Source organism: Gymnoscopelus braueri, assembly GCF_963280865.1.
Source record: "Gymnoscopelus braueri genome assembly, chromosome: 14".
Taxonomy (NCBI): domain Eukaryota; kingdom Metazoa; phylum Chordata; class Actinopteri; order Myctophiformes; family Myctophidae; genus Gymnoscopelus; species Gymnoscopelus braueri.
In genome coordinates this window covers 13345794-13366732 of record NC_137619.1, presented here as the reverse complement: position 1 = coordinate 13366732, position 20939 = coordinate 13345794, and the positions used below count along the sequence as shown (strand labels likewise).

Genomic DNA, 20939 nt, shown 5'->3' with positions numbered 1-20939 from the left:
TGTCAAAACATCCCTGTGTGATAAAATGTGTTAAATGGGATCTCAAAGCCATGAATCCAAACAATTCAAAGTGAAGCTAAACACTTGGACAAATGTTCGTGAATTTTTGTGTTTTTGTGTACTTGATCACACTACAGTGTCACACAAGGCATCAAACAGATCTACAAGCTCGAAATGCATTTTGAGCTAGGAGATTGGCTAATTTTGCCGTTTTTGAATCCTGAAAAGTAACAGTTTTGGACATGAGGTTTTCACCCGACAGAAACGATAATAAAATACATATTATGTATAGGTTTTTCAGGAAAATAATCCTGTTAGGATTTAGATAGCCTCGATCTCCAGGCTTTTATTTTTTGACCAGCCTGTTGACCTTCCTGGAATAGGAAGTGTTTCATTTCCCCAGCCAACCAGAGTGCAGTGGGCGTCACTCCAAATGTTGTGACGTCAGGGCTCTCAATGCTGCACATTGGGGAGGAGGAGGGGCGTGGGCGGGGCGGGGGCGGGGCGGGGGCTGACGGAGATTTTGAACCCGCCCCTCTAGACATGATATCAGACTCGCTAGGCAGCCTAGGATTTAGAAGACATTTTTATAATCTGCCTCATGTCTTAATGGGTTAAGACAGAGAGACTCGGGGACCTTGAAGGAGACTTATAATGAACTAAAATAATTGTGATTCATTGTGACCTTGTAGATCAGCTATTTTTGAAAAACATTGAAAGTAAAAGTAGTTAAGTGTATCTGAGTTTTATAAATATTAAACCAATCAAAATATAAGTACATTCGATTAGTTCTCAAACTTTTTTTGTGCCTAGGATGCCCTAATTGATATATTTGGCCGCAGACCCCCATCTGAAAAGGTTTTGTGCCAGGGAGGGACCCCCAGAAGATTTTTGTTAAAGGTAGGGTAAGTGATTTGCAATTATTCAAATAATTGCAAAATGGGTCTATATTCTGATAGTACTCATTGCTATAGAGTGTTTGTTCAGTAAAAGGAGTCTCCTTGTCTCTCCAGCTCTTTATAAAACAGAAAATGCATTTTCGTTTCAGTTTCAGTTTCATTTCCAATTTTATCCAATCAGGATAGAGAATTCAATCAGGATATAGATTAAACAAGTGAAATTGGAAGTGATGACACTAAGAAATGAGCAGGCAAAATTGGAACTGGAACACTATAAAAACTAGAAAAAGTGCTCCTCGGAGCACAGGTCTCCGCCAGGTCAGGTAGGTTATTGTGGGGCAGCAATGTTCGGAATTAGCCAATCAGGATGGAATATGAAAAATTGGACGGAACCATCTTGATCACTTGACTATATGTGTACCGATTTGCATGATGTTTGAATTTGTAGGAGTAATATAAAAAAGAAAAATGTTGCAAAATTGGCCTCCTGGTGGCGCTATAATAGGGCAATGTTAAAAGGGTGGCATTTGTTCTTCAATGTAGTGCGAATGTGCGTGCAAAGTGTCACCACAATCGGACGCTGCATTCATGATTTGTGGCATTTTGTTCAAAATGGGCCACTCCTGCAAACTTTAGATGTCAATGTTAGCCAATCAGGATGGAATATGAAAATTTTAAAAGATCCATCGTGATCACATGACTATAGAGATCAAGTGTACAGATGTGCGTGAAATTTGGATACATTCTGAAGGCTTAATATCAAAAAATGTGTTTTACATAAGTCGGCCTCCTGGTGGCGCTATGAAAGGCAAATGTGAAAAATGCAGGTCAGTTGTTTTTCCTTGGCCTCTAGGGAGTGTGCGTGCAAAGTTTCATGCAGATCGGTGCAGTTATAGTTAAAAACACAAATCGTCCATTTATAGCGCCACCATGAGGCTGATTTGAACATTTTCAAGTGGCATTTCTTCCTCGGCCTAGTCACTAGGCCCTAGTGGGAATGTGCGTTTGAAATCTCACGGAAATCGCAAGCTGCGTTCATGATTTGAGGCATTTTGTTGAAAACGGAGCAATCCTGCACTTTGGAAGCCAACCTTAGCCAATCAGGATGAAATATGGAAAATTGGACAGATCTGTGTTGATCACATGACTATAGAGATACTGTGTACTGATTTGCGTGATGTTTGGATAATATCTGTAGGAGTACTGTCAAGAAATGTGTTTTGCAAAAAGCGGCCTCCTGGTGGTGCTATAAAAGGCTAATTTGAAAAATTTGGGGCAGAGGTCCTGCTCTGGCATCCAGGGAGTGTGTGTGCACAGTTTCGCTGCGATCAAGCCAACGGTGCCGGAGATTAGCTGTACACAAAATGACAGAATGACGGACACACGGACACACGGACGGACGGACACACGGACGGACACACGGACGGACGGACAGGGGGCAAAACATACTCTCTCGCCATGCCTTTCGGCCTGGCGGAGACAATGAAGCTTAAAAATGGGTACTTTCTCCTCATTGGCTGAGATTTTGACACCTACCGGAACATTTATTTTCTGTTTATTAAAGAGCTGGAGAGACGGGGAGACTCCTGTCACTGAACAAACACTCTGTAGCAATGATTACTATCAGAATATAGTGCTTTAACCTTTTAACAAAATACTTTTTGTTTTAACCCCAAAATATCACTTACCCTACCTTTAAATAAAATTTATGATTCAACATTTTCCACTTTCAAGATTCTTCAAAAATAGCAGATATACAAGCTTGCAGCACGGCATGAAGTGACGCGCTGTAAGTGTGCGTCACAGAAGGGGACGTTCGGTAGGCCAATCAGAGGCCTACCGAACGTCCCCTTCTGTGACGCACACGGAAACTTCCCGAGGGAAGGTGGAAGCAATACAAGGTATTGCGATACAGGTCGCTCCAATGAACTGCAGAGGCCAATGAGGTATCTAGGTTTCTATATCTATGTGAGCAACTCCATAGACATATAAAGGTAGACGCCTCCTCCAGCTCTGAGGCGTCTGTACAGTATCTCGGGCGCGCACCAGCTTCCGCCCTCCCTCGGGAAATTTCCGTGTGCGTCACTTTGATAACCAGTAATTCAAGGCTACTGGATTGTGAGGGCAGCCTGGGAGTTGTTGTGGCTCTTCTTGCAAAGGTTGTTTTTGGCAATGTCCCTCATGATCAATGCAACGAGGTTGTGTCCCACTGTTGTAGAGTAATACATGATCAATGCAACAAAGTTGTGTCCCACTGTTGTAGAACATTGGTTCTCAAAGTGGGGTCCTTGGGGGGGGGGGGGATGCCAGGGGGTCCCCAGCTAAATTAATTAATATAGTGTCACAATAATTTTAACCACTTTAGCCATATTTTATACTTTGGCTCTTAAAAAATAGCCGATATACAAGCGCATAGCGCAGCAAAGAGTGCATACTGTAGGTGCCCTGTTGAAATTCTAGCCCCTCGGGCTGCTGCCCCATGAGCTTGTGCGTTCGTTAATCCAGGCCTGACCGTCTGTCACTGTGCAGTTTAGGGCTGCAACTATCCATCACTTTCTTAGAGATTATTCTAACATGACTTTGTCCATCAATCGAATAATCGTGAAGCGTATTTTTTTTCTTCATATTTCCATTTTTTCGATTAACTAATCGATTAACCACTATGCAAACATAGTGAGTAGGCTATAGCAGATCTACAATGTCACAATGCATTGTAAGCTTGCAGATTGGCCATTTTCACTATTTTAGATTTTCTTTTTTTTCTTTTCACCTATAATGCCCGAAATAGTGATTGATTCATCGATTCAAAACATAACACAACTCTTGTATGGGGGGCAAAATGTTTTTAATGGGCCCCCAGTGGTGGACCGTAACAAAGTGCATTTACTTGAGTACAGTACTTTTTTTATTTTCTTTCTGTTTGAAACGTAGTGGAGTGAAAGTCATTTGGTATCCAAAAAATACAAATACTCAAGTAAAGTGCAGCTTCTCAAAAAATGTACTTGCCTACTAACAGTACTCAAGTAAATGTAGCCTACTTAGTTAGTTACTGTCCACCACTGATTTGTGTTTAGCGATTGATTAGCTTTAGAGTGAATCCCTCTAGGGAGCTCTAATTGAATGTAATTCAACAGCATATTTATGCAGCACGTTTGTATTGGTCTGACCTACTCCTCACCACGTACCACATTAGAGAAATGTGTCTATTGTGTATTTAACTGTGGTACCTACAGCATGGGCTTATGTCATGAATGAAAAGGACAGTAAGCTGTGTAGGACATGTAACTGTGTTGTTTTACATTCTTTTGCCTAATAAAAATTTCAATCAATCAATTCAATCAATCAAAGCATAGTTTGACCTATACTGCCCTCTTGTGTTGAAACAGCCAAAAAACACTCAAACACATTCCTGATTGATTATGTTAAACCATTTCACAAGCAATGTGATGATATAAGTACAAATGTACATTTAACACCCTAATTAATGTCATATCTAGCTACTCTGCAGTCCTGTATTGATCTGATCAGAGCAATGGTCACGAGTTATGGCCAATTAAAAGTGTTAAACACTGCTGTAACACTGCTATAGTGCCCCATATGTGTGCAATTTTGGTTTGGTGTGACTATTCTCATGGCAGTCTCCTGAGCAGTGTTTGTGTCATGGTAGACCCCCCTAAAACAGAGTTTTTGCCAGGTTTGGTGTGGATCGGAGCAAGGGTGCCCCTCGCAAGTCCAGATGTTATGTTTGTGGCATCCGCCCACCACCAACCCATTAGGCAATTTTAATTTAGGGTACCAAACGTAAGGGTCCATTTGGTTCCATTTATACGCTCTCAGAGCAATTTAGCTGGCGACCCCCTGCAGGAAACAAATAATACAATTAGATTTTTTCTTTACATTATTTGAAAATGTTTGCCAATGATGACATGCCCATTGAAAGTGGGTGTGAAAAAGGGACTTGGACCTTTAAATCTGGTCAATCTTTACACTCAAGACAAGAGTTAAATGTATATTCTGTACTGTGGATGTGACAGAATGAAATGTTGCAATATGGCTGTGACACCTCTGCATGTCCATGTTCATTTTAGACAAACTGCCTTAACTGCTGTCGGGCAGAAACCTCCTATATCCATACTGTGTTTCAACTTTTTATGTTTTTTTTTTTTTTGTAAATTAATGCCTTATACTCGTGTCACACAAAAGTGGCAGAAAATAGACGATCTACAGTACAAGCTCACAACGCGTTGCGAGCTTGTAGATCTTCTATTTTTATAGAAAAGTATATAGATAGCAGCTTGTGTGACAGTTTTGGAGACAAGATTTCCTTCCACCCGACTGTCACTGGTAAATATCGACACCTCTGCAGTCCATGCTCATTTTAGACAAACATGAGTGTCAGTATTAAATGCAGACACAAATGGAAACACTGTGAAAAACCCACAAAGTGACAGCAGAAGTCAAAGCCAGGATATGATTCTAGTTTAGTCACAGGAACTGTGGATACGCGTGTGCTTCAATGATTATGTTTAATAGCAAAAACTGATGAATATGGAGGACATAATGAAAGCCACGTTGCTTAACTTCTCTTCACACGCTTCCTGCCTCGTACTGTCTGTAGCACTGTTGCTCATATCGTTGCTGTCGTGTTGAAACCTTTCCCTTTTTTATTATTATTTTGTAAATATTTTTAAATAGTGAAAGTAGTTTTGCCTTGCATGATGAAGTAGGGCATTTTTTTTGATCGTTTGTTTCATGAACGGATTAATTGGAGAAAAATTATCACTCAAAAGTTTATTATTAAACAAAATATTCTACAGTTAACTTCACCCACTTTGAAGTGAAAAAGTGAAAGTTTATTAAATGTTCATGTAATGTACATCAACTTTAAAGGCAGGGCAACAGATAATTTTAAATGCTCAAAAAGATGTGAAAGGGGAAAATATGTACTTAATAATTAACATAATAATAGCATTAAATAATCTAGAAAAATACATTGTTTTATAAATTCTGGAAAAGGGTCTTTGAACAGGTAAATCTGCCCCGCCCCCAACATTCAGTTGAGCAGTTTTGTGAGGTCAGGAGTCCAGCCTGGTTAACTCACCTAAACTCCCTATAAACAAATATAAGCACACTTATGTCATAAATATGCATTTAATTTCATCTTCTCCTTTTTTTTTTTTTTTTTTTTTACAGCAGAGAGGCTTCCAGAGCATTGCAAATATATCTGATTTTAAATGCTAGACTAGACATTTACTACTGTATGTTCATTGATAGGCCAGTATTTGACCTCTTACTGTCAATACAGTGTACATCTATCAGCCTCCTCCACTGGTGATGTCACTGTGCACTTCTATTCTGCTACATGTAGAGGGTCACCTTTTCAAAAACTTTTCAAAAACATTAAGTGATTTTCATATATAAGTATATGAAATAAATAAACTGCTAGTGTTTACATAATTATGGACTATATCGTTGCTGTCGGGCAGAAAACTCGTATCTGTTTTTTCATAAATTAATGCCCTACTTTGTCTTACCACAGTGTCACACAAAAGTAGTAAAAATAGCCGATCTGCAAACTCAAAACGTGTCTCAATATGACAATTTTTGTTTTGTTTTGGACAGAATGAGGTTTCCACCCGACAGCGACGATATGAAAATATCAAAAGTTTCCCCTTATCTGTTGCCCTACATTTAATCGAGCCGTTTTGTTTGTGCGTACCGCACAACATTATATGGCTGGCATCTCACTGCATGTGAGCTACTTCCCGCTTTTCGACACAGCCTGTATCGCCTGGATCCACTGCTTCCTCTCCTCGGTTGTTGCGGCCTGGACGAAGTAGTGTCTCTCATCTGAGGTTATGATCTCGAAGAGATTGCCATCGACGTCGTACTTCTTAGCTGGGAACAGATAAAAGGGACTGCGTTGAAGACGTTGGTTACACTTTACTTAAAGGTTGGATGCATTATAATCGTATTTATAATGCGTTATACTGCACTTACTGTATAAGGCTTTGTAACACTCTTTATGAATGTTTATAATTATGCCTAACAACTTATAACAACGTTTATGAAGTATTATATGTTCTGGATGCATTATTAGCTCAGTGGAACAACATATAACTACCATATCTTAGTCAGTTATAAAGTGTCTTTTACAAGTTGTTATGCAATTTGCTTATAATGCATTATAGAACTGACCTTAAAGGGATATTTCACTCTCAAACATGTTTGGGTAATTTTAACATGGCTTTTGTGAACACCCCAGACAGTTTTTAAGTTGCTTGATTCAGTTTAGATATTTGATATTTTATCAGACATGCCCCCTTCTTATATAAACCCATTGTAACTTCAAGCTCCATTTTAACCATGTTAGATTAATTGAAAGCCGTCCTTGGTTCTGGTGACTGATATTGTCCTTATTTGTGAGGGGGCCGTGTTTTTTCAATATTTTTTTTCGTTTATTTTATTATATATATTTATTAAATTTTCTATAAAACTATGGAGAAAAAAATGAAAAAGTAATTGAAAAAACATGGTCTCCCCATGCATTAGAATGACAATATCAGTCCCCAGAACCATGGACAGGTGTTTTCAATGAATCTAAGTTTAAAGTTACAATGGGTTTATATAGGAAGGGGTCGTGTCTGATAACATTTATATTAAATAACTATATACTGAATCAAGCAAATTAAAAACAGTCTGGGGTGCTCACAAAAACCTGAGTAGACGTTAAAACATGTTTGAAAGTGAAATATCCCTTTTACAGTTTTACCAAGACGTTTAGGGATCTGATATGAACCACTTGTCATACTGTAGGCTATAGTATTTCCTGGTCACGGTCTGTCTGTCACAGTGGGAGGACATGGTAGCTGGGTATGTGCAGTATCTCGTAGCAACAGAATCACTCACCATCTGGAACAAACTCCACTGCTGTGATCACAGAGCCACGGAGATGGATGGAGCCCAGAGGGTACTCCTCACCCTGAGACCAGAGAGAGAGAGGTTTGAGAGAGAAAGAAAGTGTGGGAGAGAGAGAAAGAGGAAATGTACTGAAGCCATCTCTTTCAGACATTGCATATACAGTAACATATTTCATTGCATACAGTATGTCATTGCATACAGCACATTTAATTGCATACAGCACATTTCATCAGATACAGTATATTTCATTAAATACAGCATTTTTCCCCTTCCCCCCCCCCTAAAATTTAGAGTAGCCAATTTCTTTTTACCCCTTTTTCTCCCCAATTTAGTCGTTATGCCAATTAATTCCTCCACACACACATTTGGGTGTTGTCACTGCTGTTGTATCCTACTGACTACTCCTCACTGACTCACCTGCCAGTCAGGAGCCCCCACCAGGAGGACGTAGAGCCTTCGTCCTACTCCTCCCGCCCAACACTCCCCACTGACAGGTGCCGCCCCAGCCCATAGGAGTACATGCAATCACCGATATCACCCTCCCCGCCCGGCTTCCCTCCCCCGAACACGGGCCAATTGTGTTCGTGTAGACGCTCGACAAAGCCGGATGCACCACGGTGGATTCGGGCTCAGAACCTTCGTGGTGGTGGGCAGTGACTTTACCACTGCGCCACCCGAGCAAATTTAAAATACAGCATATTTTATTGCATACAGCATGTCGTTGCTGTCGGGCAGAAACCTCTTATCTCCATATTTTACCTTTGTGTGATTTTTTTTAATAAATTAACGACCTACTTGATCATACTATAGCGTCACACAAAAGTATCAAAAGTAGCAGATCTACAAGCTCGAAAACGCGACGCGAAGCATACATGTTTTGAGCTTTGAGCTTTTGCTATTTTTGAATTTGAATCCTGAAAACTAACTGTTTTGGACATATTTGGAGGTTTCCACCCGACAGCAAAGACATGTCATTGCATACAGTATATCTCATAGCATACAGAACATTTCATTGCATACAGCATATTTAATTGCGAAACAGCATATTTCCAGCATTTGCAAAGACATGTATTTTTACCTTTGCAGGATCATAATAATGCATGTACGCGGGGTCATCTCTCAGTATGAACTTCCGCACCTTCCAGTTCTTCCTCTTATGTCCCTGTGAGGTGCCAGATAGCAGTTTGTTATATTTTAGCATTTTCAGGCCATGGTTTGTGGAAGGGTTATGACTTATGACCTCAAATTTGGCGCTGTCGACATGTGTTGTTATTGCTGCTACAAAGGTTGAGGAACCGAAACCAAATAGTTTAACTCTTGTGTAAGCGTGCACAGCTGTCAACTCAGTAAAAAACGGGAAAGGATACGTGTAATTTTAGAATAGCAGACATACAAGCTGACAGCACGTCACTTTGTGCCACACTGTGAGATTGTACATCTGCCATTTTTGAACATTTCTGAAAAATCTTGAAAGTGTGAGAACTACTGATTTAGAAGGCATTTGTAGAATCGGCCACAGGTTTAAATGGGTTAAAAGAGGTTGAACATGGCTAAAGCTTCCCTTCCATTCTTACACACTTTGACGTGTCGCTAGAAGTGTGAGACAGAAATCCAACTTCATAGAACGATAGTTTGACGGTGGTTTTGCTCTGTCTCACCTGTTTGAGTAAACAGCCCTGTTTTACGATGTTTCCTCTGAACTCCTCCTTCAGAAGCACGTCCTCGTCACTGGAGTAACCCTCGCAGAAAAACCCACTGTCCGCCTGTGACACCAGATAGACAGCCATGTGACCTTCTGCACTTATAGGCCCTACAGGTAGCTGTTCAGACTTGCAGCCCAACTCTGATCTGATTTCCTACCCAGATTGGAGTCGGATTGTTTTCTTTGGAGTCTGAACAAGGCTAAGGCATGTGATTCAAATCTGATTAGCAAAACTTCTTTCCATGTGGGTTTCCCTTTTCTGTTCAGACTGCTTAAAAGCGATCTATACTCCCCTACAGTACTTCTGAAGCTTTACCACTTGATCTTTTTTATTTTTACCTTTTGTTTTATTGCTTTTGTTCTCTGTCTTACGCTTATGATTTTCTGTACGTACACTGTTTTGTATGTAGGTCTGAGTCTGTTGTAGTCTGTTGTTGTAGTCTGTTGTTGTAGTCTGTTGTCTAAATGTAAACCGGAAAATTCCAAGAATAAATGATTGGGGGAAAAAAATTTAAACAATCTGGATAGGCCACTAATCAGATTTTGGGACTGGATTTGGGTCAGTCTGAACAGGGCCCTCCTGGGTTTTTTCACATTGTCGTACATACATACGTACATACTTTACATACAATGTACAATTGTTTATCCCTGTAATAAAAGTTAGTGGTACTGTATATACTCATTTTGTGTGATGAAGTTACATTCCCTCATAAACGTCAGTGGTACACTAATTTTACATTGTTAAAAGGATGTACCCTGTGATAAATGTTAGTGGTACACATCCCTCTATGTCATGATTTGAAGTTACATTCCCTGTGATGAATTGCAGAGACTTCATGTGTCGTTAAATTACGTTTCCGGTTGATAGATGTTATTGGTAATAGATTTCAGCTCATGCTTACAAAGAAGTAAAGAGCATCTGGCTCATCTAATAGGACAGACTCTGCTCCTCCCTCTGCTCCTTGCTTGGACAGGTCCCCCGCCGGCAGGAGGAAGCCCTCGTTCATGAGGCCTGTAGCCAACATGAGGGCCTCTGGCTTGTTCCTCGCTTTCCCCTTCGAAATCAGCCACTCCACCACTGTGGCACCTGTGTGTGCAAGGTGGGGAGGGGGGGGGGGGGGAAGAGAAGTGATTTGTAAATGATTTTGACCACAAACAAGTGCTTTGAATAGAAAAGGGAGAAGTGGTGTCACTGCATGAAAAGAGGCATTAATGGGCAAATTCTGGCAATTGCAGTTGCTCAGTAAACCCGCAGTTTGCTGGTGTTTTTGTATGTCATTGGAAATTTACAGTTGAAAATGTTTACTGTGAAATTTGTCTATATACATTTGGAAATCAGTGATTTACCGTTCCTCTGCCAGACAAAGACCCAGCAGGAGACTGGCCATTTCCTTTGACATCCAAATTCACTCTTTGTTTAAAGAGGGGGTCTCTCTCTCCCTCTCCCTCTCCCCATTGCCAAAGCAAAAATATTTTTGTTAAGGGCTTAATTTGTTAATCTTTTTTTTTGTATAATCTAAGTGAATAAGAACATTTCCCATATCTGTTCCCAAGAATACAATAGTAATGTAGATGTCGGGATGAGGGGTGATGAGGACAGGTTAACAGGAAGAGGGTGTTTTATCAAGCAAGAGATTTTCAGGTTTAAAACATTGGTGCAGAGTGTTGACTTTGGGTTCCTTCGCTGTGCTGGGTCCTCTTTTTTTTGGGTTCACTTAGTTTTGTCTTTAATGAACATGAAGATGTGTATTGCTGTTGGAATGTTGCCATATAAAGAGTCTCTCTCTCTCTCTCTCTCTCTCTCTCTCCCCAAATGAGCTTAATCAGCAATAAAACACAGGTTTGGCAGGTTTACGTTGCAAAAATGGAACAAAACAATATATATTTTTTTCAATATCTTTGTTAATCTATGTTTTTTAAATAATCTAAATCTAAAAAGTAATTTAACTTGTCTAAATCTTAACTATGGTCTTTTGAAAAAAATCACATTGCAATGCTTTGTATAATGTAGGGCTTAATTTGTTAATCTATGTTTTTTTATGTATACTCTTAATCTAAATCTAAGTATCTTAACTAAAGTTTTTAATTCATTACATTGTAGTAAAAAGTGCAATAGTTGCCTCTGAGATGTTATAAAGTATAACAACATTTCCCATTCCAGACAGCTTTGACCAAAGTTGCTAATTATCATGTGAATGCTGCAGTGTCTCTCTACAGCACAGCCATTCACAACCAATGACTTTCCTTCTCAGTTTGGCCAATCAGGTTATCACATTTTTGAAATCTTAACTGCCATCCACTGCAGCCAGATGAAAATCAGTTGACTTGACTTGACTAGCTGACTGACTCAACATACTTGAATTAAGGTAAGCTTCAAGCCTACATGACGTATTTATAAATTGTTAGTAGGATACATTATATTGTATTGCACTAGTATCACAAGAGCATAATATTATATGCCATGGATTACTGTAGCAGGAAACCTGGAACACTTTATGTCGTGAAATTTGTTTGTTTTTGCAAACTAACTGAATTTGCATTTATCAATTACATGTCTGCAGAGTTGTCAGATTATTTGTTTTTTGAAAGAAAAAATCCTCTGTTACATGTATTAAGTTTACAGTTTCCCCTTTGTTATCTTTGAGTTAATACATACATTTCCTTTGGGTTTTACTTAGTTTTTAGGCTACTTCAGAACTAAGGACTGAGAATTCCACTGATTCATGCATGCTGTGTGTGTCCACCCAAGGAGAGAAGGCCTTTATGCTTTTATAGTCCCAACTAACTTTGTGAATCATTCTGTTTGCAGGAGACTGTGAGCCGTTTACACAACTCTGAAAACAATGCCCTGAGACTTGATTCACAAGAAAGGTAATGAATTGTTTGTTTGTATCACTGTGTAATTTACCCCAGCTAAATAATAACAATGCATAACATTTATATAGCGCTTTTCTTAGTACCCAAAGTCGCTTTACAACAAAACAAAACAAAACAAACAACTTTATCAGGAGAGAAATTCTTAAAAAGGCTAAAAAGAAAACATTAAGCTAAGACTAAGGGAGATTTGAATTAGGGGGAGGGGGAAGGTGGGGTTTGATATAGGCTTTGAACAGGACGGGGGTGGAGGTGTGAGTTCCAAATGGGGGTGGCTGCAGTCTGCACTCTGCAACTGGTGGCAGTGTGTCTGCTCTGGAATCAACTAACATGCTGCTTTTCTATTTTCAGTATCAATTCTCCACATAATCTTGCAGCGATGACCCATGTTGGATCAGGTCGGCATTGCTTTCCCTGACGTAGACCGTGTCGTTATAACGGGTAAGAAAATATATGCTACTTTTACTTAAGTAAAATATATAAGTACATCTTCCACCAGCGTAGACTTTTACAGGGGCCAGTTAAAATTGCAGTCACATGTAAGTTCTCTTTTAGAGCAGTGTAGATGTGGAATTGTGTTGTTTGTGTAGATAAACAACTAAATAGATCCTAATTGTATTTTCCTTGTATTTTAGCTGCTTGCAGGACTCACTTGAGTCTCTGAAAAGAAGCCATCGCCTGGACCAGCCAGAGAATAATGACCAGAAGAAAAAGATGAATGCCTCAATGAAGAGCCGACAGAGAAGATTGAGGGTAAGTTATATGGAACTGTTTGTAAGATGTTTTTTGTTTTACATTCTGTGTTCCTGTACTAATGGTAATTTAATACATAATTTAATTGCTATTCTATGTTTTACAGTTGATGACCACCAGGACTGCATGTCTGGAGACTGATGGAGAAAGGCCATGCTAAGAAGTTCAGAGGAGGGAGACAAGCCGGAGGTGCCAGAGGACAGAGTGGGCTCATCAGCTGACCAGGGGCCATGGCAGCAGCGAAGCCAGAGGGAAGGCTGGAGGAGCGTGCCGAGATGTGGAGGTCTGTGGTCCACTCCAGACATGGGCAGCCAGAGACCAGCCCATGGAGAAAGAATCCTCTCGTCGGGCAGCCAAAGACCAGCACATGGGGAGAGAGTCCGTGTGTCGAGAGCAGTGTCGAGAAGGAGCTGAGGAGACCAGGGTGGGGAGCCACCACTCCACAGAGCCCAGGCTGCTTTTATCGCCACACAATTATGACATTGAACAATGGGTGAGCACATCTGAGCAAATTGCACATAGGCCTACTGGATGTCAGCAGGACAGATGAGTGGGCAGTTAGCCTGGTTCCCCCGCTCACCAGCAGCACGTGCCTAATATTATTTTAATGGACATTGACTCTATGAACTAAAGTGAACGAGAACTACAACCAAGTGTGAAGATGTTTCCCAGAGCCTCTACCAAGCCCATGTTGATTGAGGAGCTTGGAGAGAGGGGGGGGGGGGGAGGTGCGAGTGTCCCCATGGTCTTGAGGAGAGGGGTAATATATGTGTATTTATATGCATTCCTCCTCCCATAGCCTGAGAGGGGGAAAGTGTGAGAGTGTCCTGTTCAAGTCCAGAAGATTGAAGAACTTGGAGAGGAGAGGACTGTTGTGACTGAGATTCTCCCATAGCCTGGCCAGCACCATGAGGATTGAAGAGCTTGGAGAGAGGAGAGAGGAAATGTAACAGCTCTCTGTTCTGAGGTCCTCTGTTACTGAGGTTTTGCACAGTTGAATTTTGCACAATGATTTTAAGTATTTATTGAATTATAATCATGAAGGGCAAGTGCAATGTGTAATGGGTATGAGTGTGATAAGAGAGCAATATGTTTGAGTAGTGCAATATAGGGAATGCTGGGTGATTATTGAAAGCTTAACATGTCCCTGTAAGTTGTGCCTGTGGCCAGAGTAATTGGGCTGGACCAAGTTAGAAGGGCAGAGGGTGGTAGGATGAGAGCTGGACACCACCATGTCACCTGTGTGGCGAGCTTCCTGTGTTCATGTATTGTTTGTATTGTCGGTGAACAATCAAAATAAATACACCTTTTTGGTTGTACCCTATCAAGGCCTCTGTTCTAACTCCAACCGCAAGTCGGGCATTCTCACAGCGCTGCACTCAGTACCACACTATGAGCTTGTAGATCTGCTATTTTTGAATAGCCAAAGTATACTGTATACTGTTTATTTATTTATCAATAAACACAATTTACCTGACTGAGATTGTTGCCTATTTGTTTTCAGAATCATGTATGTATATATGTGTGTGTGTGTGTGTGTGTGTGTGTGTGTGTGTGTATATAACTAAATAAATAAATAAATAAATATATATATATATATATATATATATATATATATATATATATATATATATATAAATAAAATAAGGGGGGGCACCACCCCCCTAGATCCCTAGGAGGGGGGTCACCTTGTGAGCCCCCATCCCCCCCCCCCCCCTCACAATGTGACCCCCAAAATAAGGGAGGGATGATTGCCCACCTAGTATAGGTCACAGCCAATCATAGGTGGCTTATTGCACATGCTCAGTAGCATTACTCTAGATAGGGAGGAGGGGGGAGATCTCCCCCCTCCCAAATTGTGGAAATCCAGGTTAGGGCTGAAGGTGTGATTTTCTGGCAGCAGCCCCAGCAGGGGGTCACGCATACTTAATTTGGTACGATACCAGTCTTTACTGACTCAGAAAACTTTGAGTTTTCCGAGTGGTTTAGCTCATGTAAATACAGGAATTTTCACTGAATTTACATCTAATTTTCATCTGTTTTCATAACCGGAAACCTTGTTTTTTGCGCAGTGTGTGTAGTACCAGTGAAACAGTGATTGTAGACTTTCTTCTCCTTCTCCAGTTTTAGTTCTTTAACTCCGTTATCCTGGTCTTTCATCAGTAGGTACAGCTCGCTGAGGAAGAAAAGCAGCACTCAAACTCCAGTCATTATCACTCAAACTCCTACATTTTTAATAATAAGATAACTTACTGCCCTGATACTCATACATATTCCACTCGTGGGGCTGGAGGTGGATTGATAACTTTACCTCTGCCTAAGTCTAATTCAATGAAGAGGGCTATGTATTTTGTAGGTCAATTGCACACCGGAATCGTATTCCAGGCGATGTGCGTAGCATCAAAGGAAAAGTTTGTTTTAAAAGGAAACTTAAACATTCTATATTATAACTTTTTATACATTATTCTTAACTTACATAACGGATTGACAGTGCCATTTTAAATACGCTGTATTCCTGTTGGTTTTTCTGTTGTTTTCAATATGTTTATATTGTGATTAATGAATATTAATGTCTGGACCCCAGGAAGACGAGCTGTCGTTAAGGCGGCAGCTAATGGGGATCCATAATAAACAATAAATCCACGGTGACATTTACACATTGGATGAAAGTTTGGCTGTCCTGACAAAACACATCATGTACAAATCAAGACGAGAGTGGTAATAATTATTGTGCATTTTACCACACTCTGTGCTGGTTTTTTTATTTTATTTTGGAATACACATTTATCGAACTAAGGATCCAGCACCTGCCTAAACATGAATATGATATACTACTATATAAATTATAAATTAATAAATCTGATAATTAGCGTGAGCGTACGTTGCAACTTTTAGAGACTTGCATAACTGGCAGTTTATTATGAGGCACTTTTAAAGTAGCCACACTTCATTCATCTGTATTATACAGTATATTGTTGCTGTCAGGTGGAAACCTTGTATGTCCAAAACCGTTCAGTTTTTATTATTATGTTTCAAAATAGTGAAAATTGCAGATCTACAAGCTCAGAACGTGACAACTACTTTTGTGCGACACTCTTGTATAATGAAGAAGGGCATTAATTTACGGAAAAACAGAAAAAGTTGAAATATGGAGATACGAGGTTTCTGTCCAACGCTTTATCGTCTCTGTTCAGTGGAAACCTCATGTCCAAAACTGTTACTTTTCAGGATTCAAATAAAAAAATGGCTGTATAATACGCTGTAGTATGATCGAGTAGGGCGTTCATTTAAGAAAAAACAACAAGTAAAAAAATGATATATTGCTTCCTCAGCCAAGGAACATTTGACAGAACCTACAGTACCTCAGGTTGACTGTGTCAGGCAGACGGATGGAGCGCCTCGTGGACTTCCTGGCAAACTTCTTGCCCCCCGCCAGGCAGGTCAACGCCCGCTTGACGTCTTTGACCCAGGACTCTCTCTCTTCCACGTGCGTGGCTTGGAAGAAATGATCCTGTTTCTTCTCCGTGGTTATTTTGAACACCATCTGAAATAACCAGTGGTGGAAAGTAACTTAAGTAATGTACTTCAGTACAATTTTGAGGTATTTTTTACTTTACTGGAGTCTTTCCGATTTTCTGTACTTTTACTTCTACTCCACCACATCTCAGAGGCAAATAATGTACTTTTACTCCACTGCAATTATTTGAAAACTTTGTTTACTAGTTACTTTGTACATTCTGCTTATTATTACGAAACATATATTGCCCACTTCAGCCCTATATACATTTCAGCCATTTGAAAATAGCCGATCAACAAGCTCACAACTTCTGACGACTCACGACTTTCTGCATAATGAGTACTTTTACTTTTGATACCAATACTGTTGTACTTTTACTCAAGTAAATTGTGAATTCCGGACTTTTAATTGTAACAGAGTATTTCTACAAACTTTTACTAAGTAAAAAATGTGAATAATACTTTTTCCACCACTGGAAATAACAACATTGCTTTGTTAAGCTTGACGGCTATTGCATGTTCATATCGCTTCAATGTTGCGCATCAGTGGACAACATGCTCTACCTTTGATTGTCTGTGGAAATTAAATAAAAGTGATAGAGTGCCCCAGATACCAAGTACCAATTCGTACAACCGGTACCAACAGTAGAAAAGGGTCGATAAGGAATTGGAATGATAAGCAGGATCGATAAGAGGATCGAAATCGATAAAAGAAAATTTACAATCCCCATCCTAGTAGGATGTAACATCTGATGGTATTGCAAAAGCAGATGTTTTATAAGTCGCCTTATTTAGGGTTTGCCTTGAGGTTTCACAAAGATATGATGAAAAACAAACCAAGAAATGTGAATTCTTCTCCTCGTTTGAGAAAAGTAAAGGATTTACATGCAACTGTATTTTACTGTCAATGCGTTCTGCCATACAATACAGCAGGGGTCTTCATTGTTTTTCAGGCCAAGGACCCCTTAGCTGAGAGAAAGATGAAACAGGGACCCCCCCACTACATATTGTATAAAATTGTGTTGCAGATTAAACTTTTTCATAGGTTTCATAGATTGCTTGATCAATCTATAGTTGTGTTGTCAATACTCAGTGAACTTGACCTTTCACTTTGCACTTGGTCTGTTCTTCTTTCCCTTTACACCAAACCTCTTTACTGAAAATAGCAGATCTACAAGCTCACAACGCCTCATGCCGTGAGGCGTTGTGAGCTTGTAGATCTGCTATTTTTGGCTAAAGTTCTCCTCAGATTAGGGATGCTGTAGGGTTCAAGTGGTTAATGCAATACAAAAAGAAAAAACTATCACACAAAGATCTGGCGGCCCCCTGTAGTAACTCTGAGGACCTCCTAAGGGTCCCGGACCCCCTGCTTGATGACCCCTGCGGTACTGTATCTACTCTATTCAGATTTCCCTGTCCTTGGCTTCCACAAATACGCATCATCCACATAAACCATTGAGAATTTTTTCTTACCGTTCGCTTGCCGAAAGCTTGGCATGGACTGGTGAGGGTTGCACCCTTCAGTGGGATCATTCCTTTGGGAGAGTTGTCGGTCTTCTTTTTAAAGAATTCCACCCCATCTTCTGAGAGCACCACCCACACGGCTTTCCAGGAGTTCAGCACTGTACCCTGAGGGGGGATTAATCGCACAGATGGTTAACAGAAAGTGATGGAAAAAGTACTCACATTGTGTACTTAAGTAAAAGTACCAATACCACTCATGTAGAAATACTCTGTTACAAATAAAAGTCTGGTGTTCAAAATGTACTTGAGTAAAAGCACGAAAGTATTCGCATCAAAATGTACTGAAAGTAAAAGTACTCATACCCCCACAGCACAACAGCAACTTCCCCTTAAACCACTGCATGTGTGTTTGCGTTATACTGTATGTATCCACGTGTGTTATAGTACCCAGACTATATATTAAAATGTATAGCCTAAGTATACATAGGGCTGAAGTGGTTAATGTATGTTTTTGTTAATAATAATCAAAATCTACAAAGTATCCAGTAACTCAAGTTTTCAAATATTTATATTGAAGTAAAAAGTAACGTCACAATCATTTTAACCACTTTATCCATTTATATGTTGGCTGTTAAAAAATAGCAGATCGACAAGCTCACAATGTGTCACTTTGTGCCGTGCTGCGAGCTTGTACATCTGCTGTTTGTGAGCTACTGTCTTTTGTTCCATTCTCTCTCTCTCTCTCTCTCCATTTCACTTGGACTCAATCAAGTTTTGCCTCCCCCCTCCCATAAATGAATCCCCTTCTTTATCATACTACAGTGTCACACAAATGTAGCAAAAATAGAAGATCTACAAGCTCAAAATGTGTCGCATGAGCTTATATGCTATTTTGTTATGCAATTAAAAAAAAATTTAATCCTGAAAAGTAACAGTTTTGGACATACGTATGAGGTTTCCACCGACAGTAACAATGTGTCATCCCTCGCTGATGAGGTCATCCCCCTCCCATATGATCTGGGTATCCAACCTGTAATAGTTTCCCCTTCATCCACCCACTCTCTGAATCCACCACTCTTTTTTGCTCTCTGTTTGGATTATCTTCTTTATCTACATTTATTTTATCATTACTTTATGGTTGTGGTTCCCAAACGTTTTAGCTCAAGACCCAAAAGATAAATTAGACGTTTGCCCTGGACCCAAACGAATGAAAATAGCAGATCTACAATGGCAGATGGGGGTCTGCAGCCAAATATATATCAATTTGGGGGTCCTTGACACGAAAAAGTTTGAGAACTGCTGGTTTAGTGTAACATACATAGTGTGATGCACACAGTATGGTTTCAACCTGGAATCAGTCTCAAAAAGCTTCTTTTTTTTTTTGCTCTTATTGACAAAAAGTGCAACCCAGTGTAACCTACTGTACTGTACTGTACTTACTTACTAACTGACTTACTGTAACCATTGTAACCTACTGTACTGTACTTACTTACTTATGAATCACTACTGTAACCCAGAACCAATTCCATGACTTAAAACGTACGGAAACAAAACCACAACCTGTGAAATAAGTTAGAAGGTTCACGGTTCACTTAGTTAAGTCGTCAAAAAGACACATTGATATATACGGTAGTGTATTGGCAATTAAGGGCAAAGCAAGAGCGCAAACTGATCAACCTGCTGTTGATTCAGTCAACCGTATACCCAAGACCCTAGCATCCAGCTCTGAAGAACTGTCATCCTGTTAAAATACATTTTTGATCAGTTTGAGCATGAGACCACATCCGTATTGTTCACTGGCAAGCCCAAGCACCTCCAGGAAAGGTCAGAGAGTCCTTATATTAGTGACCCAAGATCGGATATAATAATTATACACTTATTTGTCTTACCTTTTTGACTAAGTATCCCTCTTTGATCTGTTTTGGTTCCATGGTTCAGGTCGTCTGGATACTGTAACACAAGCGGGTACATACAGCAAACACACATGCAGTGGTTTAAGGGGAAGTTGCTGTTGTGCTGTGGGGGTATGATATGACACAATGTGGGCGGTTGAGCCCAGCTTCCTCTTGTCTGCAGTATAAATACATGTTGGCTATCACTCATTCTGCACTTATATTTAGTTGGCCTGGTTTGTGTGAGCAAATACCTTACTGTACGCAAAACATTTTTGTACAGTATGCAGTTCACTTGTTGTCGTCCTCCTGGTGGGGGCTCCTCACTGGCAGGTGAGTCAGTAGGATACAACAGCAGTGACAACACAGAAATGTGTGTGGGGAGGAATTAATTGGCATAACGAGAAAAAGGGTTAAAAAGCCAAAATAAATTTATAAATAAAATAAATCATGATTTCATCTGATATGTCAGAACAGCAAATGGGTGGAACAAGGTCAGTTACGGTATAAAATCAGTAGTGTCTTGAGTCATCAGTGTATTGCAACCAAGGAAAAGGTCAAGAGCAGCCATGCAGTACTGATGATGTTACAGTAGTAGGAGAAGTTGGCAGCAGACTGGGAAGGTTTACTTCTACTGAAAGCTGTTACTCAACTCAAATACTTAAGTCAAAACTTATGACTCATAACTTGTTCTCCATCTATTAGCTACAGGGCATCCTTCTATAAAGTGTGTGTGTGTGTGTGTGTGTGTGTGTGTGTGTGTGTGTGTGTGTGTGTGTGTGTGTGTGTGTGTGTGTGTGTGTGTGTGTGTGTGTGTGTGTGTGTGTGTGTGTGTGTGTGTGTGTGTGTGTGTGTGTGTCCGCGCTCGCTCGCTCGCTCATCAAAATTACATCATAATTCTGATGTTGAGGTCATTGA

At 40.1% G+C, this 20939-nt stretch overlaps 1 protein-coding gene and 1 long non-coding RNA gene across 2 annotated transcripts; one reads left to right on the top strand and one right to left on the bottom strand.

Annotated features, from left to right (window-relative positions):
* Positions 1–5384: 5384 nt before the first annotated feature.
* Positions 5385–20148, bottom strand: plek (pleckstrin). Its single transcript, XM_080448974.1, has 9 exons — positions 20019–20148; positions 18139–18294; positions 16512–16693; positions 15234–15325; positions 10425–10609; positions 9479–9583; positions 8899–8982; positions 7809–7881; positions 5385–6797 (listed from the first exon to the last, which is right to left on the bottom strand). Exons 1-9 carry the CDS (start codon positions 20058–20060, stop codon positions 6658–6660), a joined length of 1059 nt encoding a protein of 352 aa, XP_080305100.1. The 5' UTR covers positions 20061–20148; the 3' UTR covers positions 5385–6657.
* LOC308100075 lies at positions 12330–13137 on the top strand. The gene is made up of 3 exons (XR_013934403.1): positions 12330–12393; positions 12748–12837; positions 13032–13137. It is a non-coding gene; the product is annotated as an uncharacterized lncRNA (long non-coding RNA).
* Positions 20149–20939: the final 791 nt, after the last annotated feature.

Bases quoted from the DNA above. Each gene is read 5' to 3' on its own strand.
- plek (XM_080448974.1), bottom strand. From the start codon at position 20,060: ATGGAACCAAAACAGATCAAAGAGGGATACTTAGTCAAAAAG. The intron at 9,584-10,424 runs GTAAGCATGAGC...CTGGTGTCACAG, and splicing joins CAGATGCTCTTTACTTCTTT to GCGGACAGTGGGTTTTTCTG. The intron at 8,983-9,478 runs GTGAGACAGAGC...GGCACCTCACAG, and splicing joins AGGGCTGTTTACTCAAACAG to GGACATAAGAGGAAGAACTG.